The 16,043-nt window shown below is 47.6% G+C and overlaps 1 protein-coding gene across 1 annotated transcript in view; it reads left to right on the forward strand.

The window, feature by feature from the left end:
• The window catches only part of LOC121859232 (CAD protein-like), a gene marked incomplete at its 5' end in the record, with an annotated part of 317,185 nt that overhangs the window by 159,871 nt on the left and 141,271 nt on the right, over positions 1-16,043 (forward strand). Inside the window, 1 exon segment of the mRNA XM_042355968.1 lies at positions 7,137-7,340. Coding sequence (XP_042211902.1) covers positions 7,137-7,340 — 204 coding nt within the window.

Here is a 16,043-nt window from a genome sequence, read left to right on the forward strand (position 1 = left end):
CGATCAACCCCACCCCGCATCAACCCCCACCCACCCCCACCCGCATCAACCCCACCCCGCATCAACCCCACCCCGCATCAACCCCCACCCATGACCAACCCCCACCCGCATCAACCCCACCCGCATCAACCCCCACCGCATCAACCCCACCCCGATCAACCCCACCCGATCAACCCCACCATCAACCCCACCCGCATCAAATCCCCCACCCGCATCAACCCCCACCCGCATCAACCCCCACCCCGCATCAACCCCCACCCGCATCAACCCCACCCGCATCAACCCCCACCCGCATCAAACCCCCACCCCGCATCAACCCCCACCCGCATCAACCCCCACCCGCATCAACCCCACCAGCATCAACCCCCACCCGCATCAACCCCCACCCGCATCAACCCCCACCAAGATCAACCCCCACCAAGATCAACCCCACCAAGATCAACCCCCACCCGCATCAACCCCCACCCGCATCAACCCCACCCGCATCAACCCCCACCGCATCAACCCCACCCGCATCAACCCCACCCGCACAACCCCCACCCGCATCAACCCCACCAGCATCAACCCCCACCCGCATCAACCCCCACCCGCATCAACCCCCACCCGCATCAACCCCCACCCGAATCACCAACCCCACCGCATCAACCCCCACCCGCATCACCCCCACCAGATCAACCCCACCGCATCAACCCCACCAAGATCAACCCCCCACCCATCAACCCCACCCGCATCAACCCCACCCGCATCAACCCCCACCCGCATCAACCCCACCCGCATCAACCCCACCCGAATCAACCCCACCCGCATCAACCCCCACCCACATCAACCCCACCGCATCAAATCCCCCACCAGCATCAACCCCCACCCATCAACCCCACCCGCACAACCCCACCCGCATCAACCCCCACCCGACCAACCCCCACCCGCACTGCCCCCACCCACCCCCACCACACCAACCCACCCTCACAGACTCCCCACCCACATCAACCCCACACAAACCCCCCCACCCACATCAAACCCCCACCCACATCAAACCCCCCCACCCACATCAAACCCCCACCCACATCAAACCCCCACCCACATCAAACCCCCACCCATCAAACCCCCCACCCACATCAAACCCCCACCCACATCAAACCCCCCACCCACATCAAACCCCACCCACACATCAAACCCCCACCCACATCAAAACCCCCCACCCACATCAAACCCCCACCACACTCCAACCCCCACCCACACATCAACCCCCCACCCACATCAACCCCCACCCACATCAACCCCACCCACATCAACCCCCCACCCACATCAACCCCAACCCACACCCTCACCCACATCACCCCACCCACATCACCCCACCCACATCACCCCCACCCACATCACCCCCACCCACATCACCCCCACCCACATCACCCTCCACCCACACCACCCCCACCCACATCACACCCCACCACTACCCCCACCCACATCACCCCCACCCACATCACCCCCACCCACATCACCCCCAACCACACCACCCCTCCACCCACATCACCCCCACCCACATCACCCCACCCACATCACCCCCACCCACATTACCCCCACCCACATTACCCCCACCCACATTACTCCCCCACCCACACCCTCCCACCCACATCACCCCCACCCACATCACCCCCCACCCACATTACCCCCACCCACATTACCCTCCACCCATACACCCCTTACCCACATTACACCCCCACCCCCACAAGCACCCCACCCACCACACCCCCCACCCACATTACACCCCCACCCACATTACACCCCCACCCACACACAGCCCCCACCCACATCACCCCCCACCCACATCACCCCCACCCACACCCCCACCCACATTATACCCCACCCACACACACCCCCACCCACATTACACCCCCACCCACATTACACCCCCCACCCACACATTACACCCCCCACCCATCACACCCCCACCCACATCACAACCACCCATCACACTCCCACCCACATCACATCCCCCACCCACATCACACCCCCACCCACATCACACCCCCAACCACATCACCCCCAACCACATCACCCCCCAAATCACCCCCCACCCACATCACCCCCACCCACACCACCCCCCACCCACATCACCCCACCCACATCACCCCCACCCACACACCCCCACCCACATCACCCCCACCCACCCCACCCACATCCCCCACCCACATCACCCCACCCATCACCCACCCACCCACATCACCCCCCACCCACATACCCCCACCCATTACCCCCACCCACATACCCCCACCCACACAATTCCCCACCCACACACCCCACCCACATACCCCACCCACATTACCCCCACACACATCCCCCACCCACATCACCCCCAATACAACCCCACCCACATTACCCCCACCCACACAACCCCCACCCACACACCCCCTTCCACATTACACCCCCACCCACATTACACCACCCACCCACACATCCCCGACCCACATCACCCCCGACCCACATCACCCCCATCCACATCACCCACCCATCCACCCACATCACCCCTCCACCCACATCACCCCTCCACCCACATCACCCCTCCACCCACATCACCCTCCACCCACATCACCCCTCCACCCACATCACCTCCACCCACATCACCCCTCCACCCACATCACCCTCCACCCACATCACCCCCCCCTCACCCCCACCCACATCACCCCTCCACCCACATCACCCTCCACCCACATCACCCTCCACCCACATCACCTCCTCCACCCACATCACCCCCTCCACCCACATCACCCCTCCACCCACACATCACCCCTCCACCCACATCACCCCTCCACCCACATCACCCCCCCACATCACCCCCACATCACACCCCCCACATCACACCCCCACATCCCCCCTCACCCCCATCACCACCCACATCACCCCCACCCACACACCCCCACCCACATCACCCCCACCCACATACCCCCACCCACATCACCCCCCACCCACATCACCCCCCACCCACATCACCCCCCCACCCACATCACCCCCCACCACACCACCCCCCCACCCACATCACCCCCCACCCACACCCCCACCCACATCACCCCCTCCACCCACATCACCCTCCACCCACATCACCCTCCACCCATCACCCTCCACCCACATCATCACCCTCCACCCACATCACCTCCACCCACATCACCCTCCACCCACATCACCCACCCACATCACCCTCCACCCACACATCACCCCCTCCACCCACATCACCCCTCCACCCACATCACCACCCCCCACATCACCCCACATCACACCCCCCCACATCACACACCCCCCACATCCCCCCACATCACCCCATCACCCCCACCCACATTACCCCCACCCACATTACCCCCACCCACATTACCCCCACCCACACACCCCCCACCCACATCACCCCCCACCCACATCACCCCCCACCCACATCACCCCCCCCACCCACATCACCCCCACCCACATCACCCCCACCCACATCACCCCCACCCACATCACCCCCACCCACATCACACCCCACCCACATCACCCCCACCCACATCACCCCCCACCCACATCACCCCACCCACATCACCCCCCACCCACATCACCCCCACCCACATCACCCCCCACCCACATCACCCCCACCCACATCACCCCCACCCACACATCACCCCCCACCCACATCACCCCCACCCACATCACCCCCCACCCACATCACCCCCACCCACATCACCCCCACCCACATCACCCCCCACCCACATCACCCCCCCACCCACATCACCCCCCACCCACATCACCCCCACCCACATCACCCCCACCCACATCACCCCCACCCACATCACCCCCCACATCACCCCCACCCACATCACCCCCACCCACATCACCCCCACCCACATCACCCCCACCCACATCACCCCCCCACCCACATCACCCCCATCCACATCACCCCCCGTCCACATCACCCCCATCCACATCACCTCCCCATCCACACCCCCCACCCACATCACCCCCCACCTACATCACCCCTCCACCCACATCACCCCACCCACATCACCCCCACCCACATCACCCTCCACCCACATCACCCTCCACCCACACACATCACCTCCACCCACATCACCCTCCACCCACATCACCCCCATCCACATCACCCCACCCACATCACCCCCACCCACATCACCCCCCACCCAATCACCCCCCCCACCCACATCACCCCCCACCCCCACCCACATCACCCCCTTGCTCGACGAATGAAACAATTCATGAACCAATCCTCAAACAGTTCTAGGATCATCCAGGCTTTCTTATTACTGCGATAAGACACTGGCAGTGTGTGTGTTTGTTGACACCCTTTAAAAGCCCTGGGGTTCTCTGAATGATAGAGCATGAAGGGCTTTATCTTGAAACCAGCTTCATCCCCCCCAACAGAAGTGTAATTCGGTCCTTGAATGCCTTGAATCCTGGCCTTGTTTTCACCTCTTGTGATGTATGTCCGTTCAGGCATGCGCTTCCATAATAATCCAGTTTCATACATATTGAATATTTGCTCAGGCAAATAATTTCCTTCTCCAATCACACGATCTAGCTCCTCCCAAAAGCTTCGGCAGCACCAACATCAGCACTAGCTGCCTCTCCACTCACCTTAACATTATGTAAACTGTAGCGGTCCTAAAATCTGTTAAACCACCCATGACTTGCTGTGAATGTTTGGTCGCACTCATCTCCTGCCATCCATATCACAAGTAATTTTTACATCTCATGAATGGGACCTTGTCTTTCTTCATTATTATAATTCCCTTTATAGGTGCTGCTCATTTCACTACCTCACAAAATAGTAGATAGGTCGAGTGCGAGAAGCCTTAAGTCGCGTGAAATGGTTGCTACAGTTTTTCCATTTTCATACTGGATTACTGTATTATCTTCATTTTCGTCTCAAAAGTAGTTGACTGTTTGACTGTTCCCTTTTCTTCTGAGCACCACCAACATATACCCTCGATCAGATTCACTGTGGAATTAGAGCATGACTGTAAATTGCCATTCCTAGACTTGGGAACTTCGTGTTTTCTTTCTTCCTTGTGGTTATCAGCATATACCTGGATCAATGCTAAATATCTAAAGTGATTTATTATATATATATATATATATATATATATATATATATATATATATATATATATATATATATATATATATATATATATATATATATATATATATATATATATATACATATATATATATATATATATATACATATATATATATATATATATAAACACACATTATATATATTACAATACATATTGTTATATGTTGAATGCTGCTCTCTCTCCTGCGACTACAACATATATATATATATATATATATATTTATATATATATATATATTAATATTACATATATATATATATATTAACACAGTGGGTATGCTATAAATCTAACTGATCCTACTACTAATATTCCTATAACCTAACGGTTTTACCTATAAAATTGAGAATGCTGTAAATCTAACTAACTCCTACAACTTAACGCCGATGAATGCGGACTATTTCGCCTGGCGCATGAATATTGTTGTACCGCCACCCACAACAAGAGCTGCCAGGCCCATCTTTGTCTCATTGTGTAGCCAGTGCACCACTGTTATTGTTGAAATTTCGTCTTTTGATGTGCAATTGCCATATTTGTATACTATTTTGTTATACAAGTATAATTAAACAATGAGTCGTCCAAAGCGAAGTGAGAAAGCTAATAACCCTTGAAACTAAGAAAGAAATTATAAAGAAACGGAGAATGGAAGAGACGATCTAAACTTAGTGATGAATATGGGATGGCTAAATCGACTATATGTACGATTTTGAAGAATAATGAGGAGTTAAAACTGTGCAAGTGGCTAAGGAATCTTTAGACTTAAAAGCAAGGTGTAATGTGATTGAAGAGATGGAAAATTTACTCTTAGTGTGGATAAAGGAGAAAGAAATGGCAGGTGGTAACATTAGTGAAGCTATAATTTGTGAGAAGGCTAAACAATTGTTTGAGGACCTTAAAGCCAAGACTCCCAGTGGAAGTGATAGTGATGCCAGTGTTTAGGGGTACCTGCATGCTGAATAACACCAATGTAAGATAAAGTACCGTATTTTTACATTTTCCACAGAATTTTTCAGTGTTAAGCGTTGTATTTGGGGCCTGAACGATTAATCCTATATCTAACTAATGCTATAACGTAGGTTCTGGAACCAATTACGCTCGTTATAGCATACCCCACTGTATATATATGCTGATATCCACAAGGAGAAGAAAACACTAAGTTCCCAAGCTGCAGTAATTCACATCTTCAGGGTGAGTACAGACTGAGAGAGAGAAATACAAACCAAGGTGATATATATACAGAGGAGGGTGAGACCAGGTCCACAATGGTCAGGTATTAGGTAATGACCCTACTAATCTTTAAATAGCACACAACGGTTGGTGGTCAGGTCAGATGGTCAGGTGACCCGGCCTTCTCACCTGGTTACAAATCTTCTTAATTACAAAATTGTCCAGCTTGTACATGCCATTACTCAAATTCATGTTGAATGCTTCTGTATGTTTAATAAGACTAGATTCTATGATGTTCCTACTATCAATTGAATTACATGGTAATATTGAGGAGGCATTATCCCAGTCAATGCAATGCTTGTTATTTTGTGGGTCCCTTTTTTCTGACCTGACCTGGCTAGTCACGTCACCACCCTTCTCTTAAGCTCCTCTACGTGTGTGTTGGTGTGGGGATTAGTGGATGTCATCATTATGACCTGACCTCATGTTTTTAGGTCACCCTGTATATTTAAGCCTCTCTCTGTCCATGTAATCCAGTTGCCTCTGAAGATGTCTTGAATAAAGACGAAAGCTAAGGTACTCCGTTGTTTCCATTTTCCTGTGTGATTTTATCAAGATTTATCTTATCCACGTTTTCATTGTGGATTTACATGAAATATATATATATATATATATATATATATATATATATATATATATATATATATATATATATATATATATATATATATATATATATATATATATATATATATATATATATATATATATATATATATATATATATATATATATATATATATATATATACATACTGTATTTGTTTATTTACCTTTGATATTTTTGCAGGTTTGCAACATGGAAAATATTGATCCTTTAGGCATCCACACCGGTGAGAGTCTTGTAGTAGCCCCATCTCAGACATTGACCAACAAGGAATACAATCTTCTTCGTTCCACTGCTATATCAGTTGTCAGACGTCTGGGTGTGGTGGGCGAGTGCAACATCCAGTATGCCTTAAACCCAACTTCAGAGGAGTATTATATCATTGAGGTAAGTAAGAGGCATAGTGATATTTAAATAGGATTATACAGTATTTATATATGTTATGGAAGAGAAGTGTCAACTGTACAGTGTATAAAAATGAAAAATATTCTTCTTTTGACTTTGATACCAAATTTGTTTGTGGCATTAACCTCTTTTAGGTATAACCTTATTCATTAGTGGAAAAGGAGAGAAGCAGGAGAATAAATTGATATGTATATACAGTCAACCCTCACTTTACGCGGTTAATATAACCCACAGGGTACCGCGGAAAGTGAGAAACACGTAAAGTGAACAACATAACATATGGGATTAATTGAAATAGAGACCGGGCCGACCCCCAAACTCCACTTATTGACAACACACAACTATGTTGTAGTAAAAATTTTATCTTAACTTTATGATGGTATGCACACACAATTAATATAGAAGAGGTTAGGTTAGGAAAAATAAAGGTTAAGTTAGGAAAAATAAAGGTTAGGTTAGGAAAACTAAAAGTTAGGTTGAACACTTACGTTAGTAGAATAGATGGGTCGGCGTACGGGGATGGAGGCTGGTTCCGAGGCAGAGGGCAGGCTACTGGCCCTCAGGTGAGTCACCATCACTGTCATCCACACTTGTCAGGGCCTCCCTGACAAATCCCTCAAAGTCATCTTCACTGTCTCTACCTCTGTCACTATCACTGGCTTGGGCTGGCTGTGGTGGGTTGCGGGCGAAGAACTCTGTTATGCTTTGCTGACGGCTGATGTATATGTTATTGTGATAAACCTTGAAGTAGGGCTCCATAGTCTGCAACAGCTGGGTAGTGATGATTTCATACCTGTTTGTGTCATGGTCGTCGGAAAGGAGGAGCTTGATTTTCTCGACACACTCGATGGCACCCCTAACATTACTGTAGGATAAGCGGTGTTCTTCTTGGGATGACGCACCACCTGCCTCTTCACTGACGTCATCATCATATACCATCTCGTCGGTAGTCACATTAGGATCCCTTATCACCTCCAGGATGTTGTCGTTGGTGGTCTCGGAGAAGCCTGCAGCTGTAACACTCTGCGCAGCTTCTCTGGCAAGGTCCACTGCTACTGTAACAGTCTGAACCTCACCAGTCACAGATTGACTCTGCCTTACGCCCGGAATGCCTTGCAACACGTCTCCATGCGTGATGAACAGTTGCTACAGACAGCTGATCCCATGCCTCCACCAAGAAGTCCACAGCTTTCTTGATGTTAAATATTCTCCAGAATTGTTTGAAAAGTATTTTTTGCTCTGCCAACTGTTGATCCTCGTCTTCTTCGCAACTCTTCCCTGGTGTTGGTGTAGTCGTTCAGGAGCTGGAATTTTTTTGTTGAGAATGCAGCTTTTACATTGCAGATAAACTCTTGGTCCATGGGCTGTAATATAGACGTAGTGTTGGGAGGAAGGAAGACCACTTTTACGCTGGGCTGATAATCTAACAGTAGGGGGGAGTGTCCTGGTGCGTTGTCCAGCAGCAACAAAATCTTGAATGGCACATTCTGTTGCTCACAGAATTTCTTTACATCGGGAACGAAACAGTCATCAAACCAGGAGAGGGACAGTGTAGAGAACATCCACGCCTTACGTGCGGTCAGCCAGTGGACATTTAGCTTGGTCATGTCCATGTTCTTGTAGGCGTGCGGCTTGCGGGCTGTGTGGATCACCGATAACTTGAGCTTACAGGTACCAGAGGCATTGGTGGTAAACAGGACGGTGATGCGCTCCCTCTGCATCTTCTGGCCCCGAATCCTGCTGGCATTCTTCACAGCAAAGGTCTTGGAAGATAGCTTTTTCCAGAAAAGACCAGATTCGTCCATGTTAAACACCTGGTCGTCGGTGTACTGTCCTTCCTCCATAATCTCACGTAAAAACAGAGGAAATTCCCTAGCCGCAGCACAGTCAGCACTGGCTTCTTCACCACCAATGTTTATATTGGTGATCTTGTTCCGCATCTTAAACCTCTGTAACCACCCAGAGGAAGCATTAAAGGGTTTGGGCTCTGTAATTCCCATCTTTCGTGACACTGCAGCATACAGTTCACGTGCGTACTCCTTAACAGAGCGCGTGTCGACCGCCATGTTCCGTCGCGCCTGACGCACCAAGTAGCTCACAAGTAATTTTTCTGTCTTGAGAAGCACCTGGTTGTGAAAATACTTGATCATAGAAGCACCTGAAGACTTTGTGAACTTCATGTGCTCCTTTATCTTGGCTGCATCCTTCTTTATCGTCCAGATCGTAGATTCGTTCACACCATGCTGGCGCGCCAAATCAACCTGTCTTGTTCCTTTCTCTAACTCTTGGATGATCTTGTACTTCACCTCGTAGCTTAAGGAACGTCGTGTCTTCTTGGGCTTAGGGCGGCTGGGTCCAGGCAAGGAAAGGTTTCTCTCTAGGGGTGGTTGTCCGGCGGAAGCCATTTTACAGAACAATGGATGCACGATTACACGGTGTGGCCTGGAGGGATGAAACTGCCGCGGCTAGGTCAAGCGTCGTCTTTCCTCCCTCCCTCCCTCCCCGGGGTGGACACGTCATATTACTTTAAACCAATTACAGCTAGCAGCGGAGGGAGGTAGGGATGCATGGCCAATCACAGTCCGATACGTCATATGACGTCAGTGATAACACAACAGAGACATGCACTGCGCAACCTTACCGCGCGGCTTGGCCAGGCGAAGGCAGAGGAGGAAGGAGGCGGGAGCAGGCGGGTGGGGCGAATCTAAAAATAGCGTCGAGCCGGACACTCTCCGCGTAAAGGGGTACACGCACCGCGGAATGTGAGCATCCTGGGTTTCGGCAGGGCACCGCGTAAACGTGGAAACGCGGAATGTGGGACCGCGTAAAGTGAGGGTTGATTGTAGTTTTTTTGGGGGGGGTTAATGTACTAATAGAAACTGTAGAGGAATCATGTACGAAATTTTCAATGGATGTAGGGGAATATTACTTACCAAATATCATTATACAATACTGTAGTGCGTTAGTGAAGTTGTTGAGGACAAAATAGCTGTCACCTAATTGTGTGGGGCCAACTATTTATGGAGCATACTCGTGTGTTGCAGTGCTCAAATTATCATTGGCTGTGAAAAGCTGGCAAGAAGAGTGCAGCCTCTTTTCCAGCTATGGATGTACAGTAGCTGAAACAACTATCTGTGCAGGTGAGGGTCGATATGTTCCAAAATTTTACGTGAGACTAGTGACAGCCCTCATATACCACTATTTATCGTCCATAGTCTCATATTGTTTCCCACAAAGTTGTTTTAGCAACTGTACCTCCTTGTGAATTTTTGGGTTGTACAGTGGTCCCTCGGTTAACGAGCACAGTTCGTTCCAGAAGGTTGCTCGTTAACCGAAAAATTCGTTAACCGAAACCATTGTTTCAATGGGTTTTTGGGTAATTGGTTCCAGCTCACCGAAAATTACATACAAACGAAAAATAAATGCAGTTAAGTACACTTACTTTGAGGTGTGCATGTAGAAGGCTCCTGGTTGATGATGATGATGATGGGAATTAGAATGGGGGTGGAGGAGAAGGCATAAGAGAAGGCATTGGGGTGGAAGAGAAGTCACCCCATGCTGCCATTTCACCCATAAAATTTTAGTTCACTTGGTGTAATTCAAGATTATTTTCTTTAAATTAACACTGCACTGCGCTATATATTATCAATATGTAAAATATGTTTCAAAATGACCAATAATTTGACTGGAAACACAGAAAAAAAGTGTTTATGTTGAAGAGTCTCAAACAAGATGTTCCTTCCTCTGAACCTGTAAACAAACTGACGCCAAGCTTGGTGTGTTGGGTGGCTGTTTGGCGAGCATAAAACTAGTTTCCTGTACTTCAATTATGTTCGATAATTGCTAAAATGACTAAAAAATTTAATATAGAACTTTTAAAATGATTGAATAGTACAACCTTCTTGATATTTACTAAAATGGTAAGAATTTAAGCCCTAGAACCGATTACTGTATTGGCGGACTAATACGACAGCTAGTGAGCAAGCGAAAACATGTTGAGGGGCTCTCGTAAGGAATTCGTTAATCGAGGGATTGCTCATTAACCGAAGTGAAGAATCTTATGGAAGGTAATTCGTTAACCGAAATTTCGTTAACCGAGGGATCACTGTACTCATGTGATCACAGCTCTTCATCTTGAATTTTAACTACAGTGAACTCTTGAAGATTCAGACCCGGTAATTCCGGATTTCGGAAGATTCGGATAAAATTTGGTGTTTCTGGAGGCTAAGAAGCATTCCCAAAACAGAGCAAAGATCATCTTAGGACTGTGTAAGATGTCAGCGCGTGGGACACAGGTGCCCGAGGTGGGAAACATTAACAGAGTTGTCAATTGCCACTTTTGGGAATATTATTTCATTCACTCGAGTAATGATAGTGTTTTTTTATTATGTTATCCCAGGTAAAATTATTGTTTATAAAATTTGTCTATCACTGTGCCCATCACAGTTTTTAAATTAGACTACAAAACCTGTAATTCTCCCATATGTACACCTGGCAATGGTAGCAGTAAGGGAGTGAGTGACTGTGTTTGCTAGTTAGCGCATCGGCTCTGTTATAACTTGTCTCTCCTCCCTGCTATATTTCACTGGATATACTGTTATTATTAGTGTTTACTGATATAATAGTGATTAATAATGTTATTGTCACTAACTACCAGGCTACTGGGCCACGCTGTGAGATGTTATGGTTGTTTTTCAACTCGTAATTTCGGGTGGATATGCGTAACTTTCTTTATTTATTTTTACTCGGTTAAATGCACACCATCCTACATACATACAATAAACCCCAGCTATTCTGGCATGAATTGGCAAAACCGCGAATTGCATCTTATACAACCCAAGTCCACTACTGTATACCTATACTGTGTATGAGAAACTTAAGTCGCCAATACTATTTTACCTTCATATGTGGAAGTTTGGAGCTTGATGAAGTAGTGTACTGTACATAGGGAGAAATCTGGCAGCTGAACCATTGGAGATCATCAGGATCACTGTTGGAAGAGGGTGGTGGAGAGGCGCATGGCCGGAAGGTGGCGTGTGGCTGGGAGGCAGGTGGCGGGTGGCTGGGAGGAGGGTGGTGAAGCGGCGGCAACAGCTGACTGAGTAAGGGAGGGAGACAAATCAGTTGGCTCTTTCTTGAAAAACATAGTGACTGGTAGTTGTTTTCTCTTGGCTTTGAGGTCTTTAACATTTCCTGGTAGGGAACCAATGCATTGGTTGATTTCTCGAACCAAACAACCAACCAGCTGTGGCTGAACTCATCCCCTCCTTTAACTTATCTAATATTTAAACTTTCTCTGTCAGGGCCATCACTGACTTCTGCCTCTTATGTTTCACTCCACTAACATCACTGTGAAGACCTGAGAGTATAACACAAGAGATGCTGCGTCGCAGGCAGTGGTTTTGAGAGAGAGAGAGAGAGACTGTGGGGTGACTCGTTGTGCTGCATGAGAGACTCGCAAGCTAGCCACTATCTGCTTGCCACGAATCATTAAGAAAGCGCATCGCAATCCCGCAAATTGCAAGGGTTTACAGGAGGTCCCCGACTTATGAGCGTCCGATTTATGAATGCCCGCCGATACGAACGGGGTTAAACATGAATTTTACAGTATTTTATTTACCTGATGACTTACTTTTTACTTTCATTTACTGTATTTTTCATTCCATTTCTTCTTTTGTCTTAAATTAAGTGATTTTAGATGTATAATAAGGACATTGTTTTCTAGGTATGGTATGTACATACCATGCATTCCGACTTAAGTACAAATCCGATTTACAAATGTATTCAGGAATGGAACCCTGTATTGTGGAAAAAAGTAAAACAAAAAAATAATTGTCCTAAGGGCAAACACGTAAAAGGAATATACATTTCTTTGCACACGAGTAAGTTGGCTCAGTGAGGGAGCAGAGTGTAGGGGTGGGGAGCGTTGCTAGGGAATCGGCGTCCCAGCTGATCTCCGTTCCTATGGTGAACCAAGGAGTGTATACAAATGCCGACTGTGTTAAGCTTTCAATTGGCTTTTGTTTACTAATTTGGCAATACAGTATTTTTTGTTGTAACTTATTTATTGGTATTATTTTTTATTTATTCCTCACATTTCCTGGTACTGTATGTAATATTTTAAGAAAACTATGGTTACAGGAGGAAAATACACACTAAGTTTTTCCCTAAATACTGCCTGCTAAAAGGGGGGATGCATTTTATTTGCCCAAAAATGCGGTGCTGTATTTTTGGTGTTTTTTATGCAATTATTTATCGTTTTTATACATTTAGTACATACGCCGGAAGATTCGGGCAATGGGTTTTTCGGAGAGGTGGCCCCCCTTTTAATCCAGATCTTTGAGGGTTCAGTGTATATAAAATTGTATTGTGAATTTCAATGAATATTAATGTGAAACAAATAGAGCATAATTTATTCTAAAAACAAATTCTCTCCTAGTGTAAGTACAGTAATTACACAAATATAAAAAGCAGTTGATCAAGGTATTATAAGCTAACGTACTGAAATTAGACTTACATATGCTTTGCAACAAGTATTTATTTTAATACAGTAGTACCCCGATTTACGCGGTCAATTGAACCCACAGGGTACCGTGTAAAGTGAACAACAGAACATATGGTATTAATTCCAATAGAGACTGGCCCGACCCCCAAACTCCACTTTTTGACGACACACAACTATGTTGTAGTAAAAATATTATCTTAACTTTATGATGGTATGCACACACAATTAATATAGAAGAGGTTAGGTTAGGAAAAATATAGGTTAAGTTAGGAAAAATAAAGGTTAGGTTAGGAAAACTAAAGGTTAGGTGTAACACTTACGTTAGTAGAAGAGATGGGTCGGCATACGGGGATGGAGGCTGGTTCCGAGACAGAGGGCAGATTACTGGCCCTCAGGTGAATCACCATTACTAGGTGCATCACCATCACTATCAGTTATAGTTGTCAGGGCTTCCCTGACAAATCCCTCAAAGTCACTTTCACTATCACTGGCTCTGGCTGGCTGTGGTGGGTTGCGGGCGAAGAACTCGGTAATGCTTTTTTGACGGCTAGTGTTGATGTTGTCTTGTTACACCTTGATGCATGGCTCCATAGCCTGCACCAGCCGGGTATGGAAGACTTCATAGCGGTCATCGTCATGGTTGTTGGAAAGGAAGAGCTTCAATTTCTCTGCACACTCGATGGCACCCTTAATATTACTATGCGTTAACTTGTGTTCTTCTGAGATTGACGCACCATCTTCCTCTTCACTGACGTGACTCATCTTCCAACATCTCGTCAGCAGTCATTTCACGATCTCTGATCACCTCCAGGATGTCTTCGTTGGTGGTCTCGGAGAAGCCTTCAGCTGTAATACTGTGCGCAGCTTCTCTTGCAAGGTCCAATGCCACTGTCACAGACTGAACCTCACCAGTCACAGGTTGACTCCGCCTCTCACCTGGTATGCCATGCAACACATGCCTCCATGCGTGACGAATCGTAGCTATAGACAGCTGATCCTATGCCTCCACCAAGAAGTCTACAGCTTGTTTGACGTTAAATTTCTTCCAAAACTGTTTGACGAGAACTTCTTGAGTCACCACCTCTTGTTCCTTGTCCTCGTCGCTTTTACTCTCGCTGTCGGTGTCACCCAGCTTACGCAACTCATCTTTATTGTTGGTACTGTCGTTCAGGAGCTTGAATTTCTTTGCCGGGTATGCAGCTTTAACATTGCAGATCAACTCCTGGTCCATGGGCTGGATTATTGACGTAGTGTTGGGAGGAAGGAAGACCACTTTTACGTTGGGGAAACGATCCATAAGTAGGGGCGAGTGTCCTGGTGCGTTGTCAAGGAGCAACAAAATCTTGAATGGAACATTTTTTTGCTCGCAGAATTTCTTCACGTCGGGAATGAAACAGTCATCAAACCAGGAGAGTGACAGAGCAGAGAACATCCACGCCTTGCGTGCGGTCAGCCAGTGGACATTAATCTTGCTCATGTCCACGTTCTTGTAGGCGTGCAGCTTGCGGGCTGTGTGAATCACCGATAACTTTGGTTTACAGGTACCGGAGGCATTGGTGGTAAAGAGGACGGTGATGCGCTCCTTCTGCAACTTCCGACCCCGAACCTTGCTGGCAGACTGGACAACAAAGGTCTTGGTAGGCAGCTTTTTCCAAAAAAGGCCGGATTCGTCCATGTTGAACACCTGGTCGTCAGTGAACTGTCCTTCCTCCATAACCTCACGTAAGAATGGAGGAAAATCTCTAGCCGCCACACGGTCAGCACTCGCTTCTTCACCACCAATGTTGATGTTGGTGATATTGTTCCTCCTCTTAAACCTATGCAGCCAACCAGAGGAAGCATTGAAGGGTTTGGGCTCTGCAATTCCCATCTTATGTGACACTGCTGCGTACAGTTCACGTGCGTACTCTTGAACAGATCGCGTGTCCACCGCCATGTTGCGTCGCGCCTGACGAATCAAATAACTCGCCAGCAAATTTTCCACCTTTAGCAGCACCTTGTTCTGGCAATACTTGATCATTGAGGCACCTGCAGACTTTGTGATTCTCATGTGCTCTTTGATCTTGGCTGCATCCTTCTTAATAGTACGAATCGTAGATTCGTTGACTCCATGCTGGCGCGCGAGATCAGCTTGACATGTTCCTTTCTCCAAATCTTGAATTATCTGGTATTTCACTTCG

This window comes from Homarus americanus, unplaced genomic scaffold (genome assembly GCF_018991925.1).
Source record: "Homarus americanus isolate GMGI-L3 unplaced genomic scaffold, GMGI_Hamer_2.0 scaffold36188, whole genome shotgun sequence".
Lineage (NCBI taxonomy): Eukaryota > Metazoa > Arthropoda > Malacostraca > Decapoda > Nephropidae > Homarus > Homarus americanus.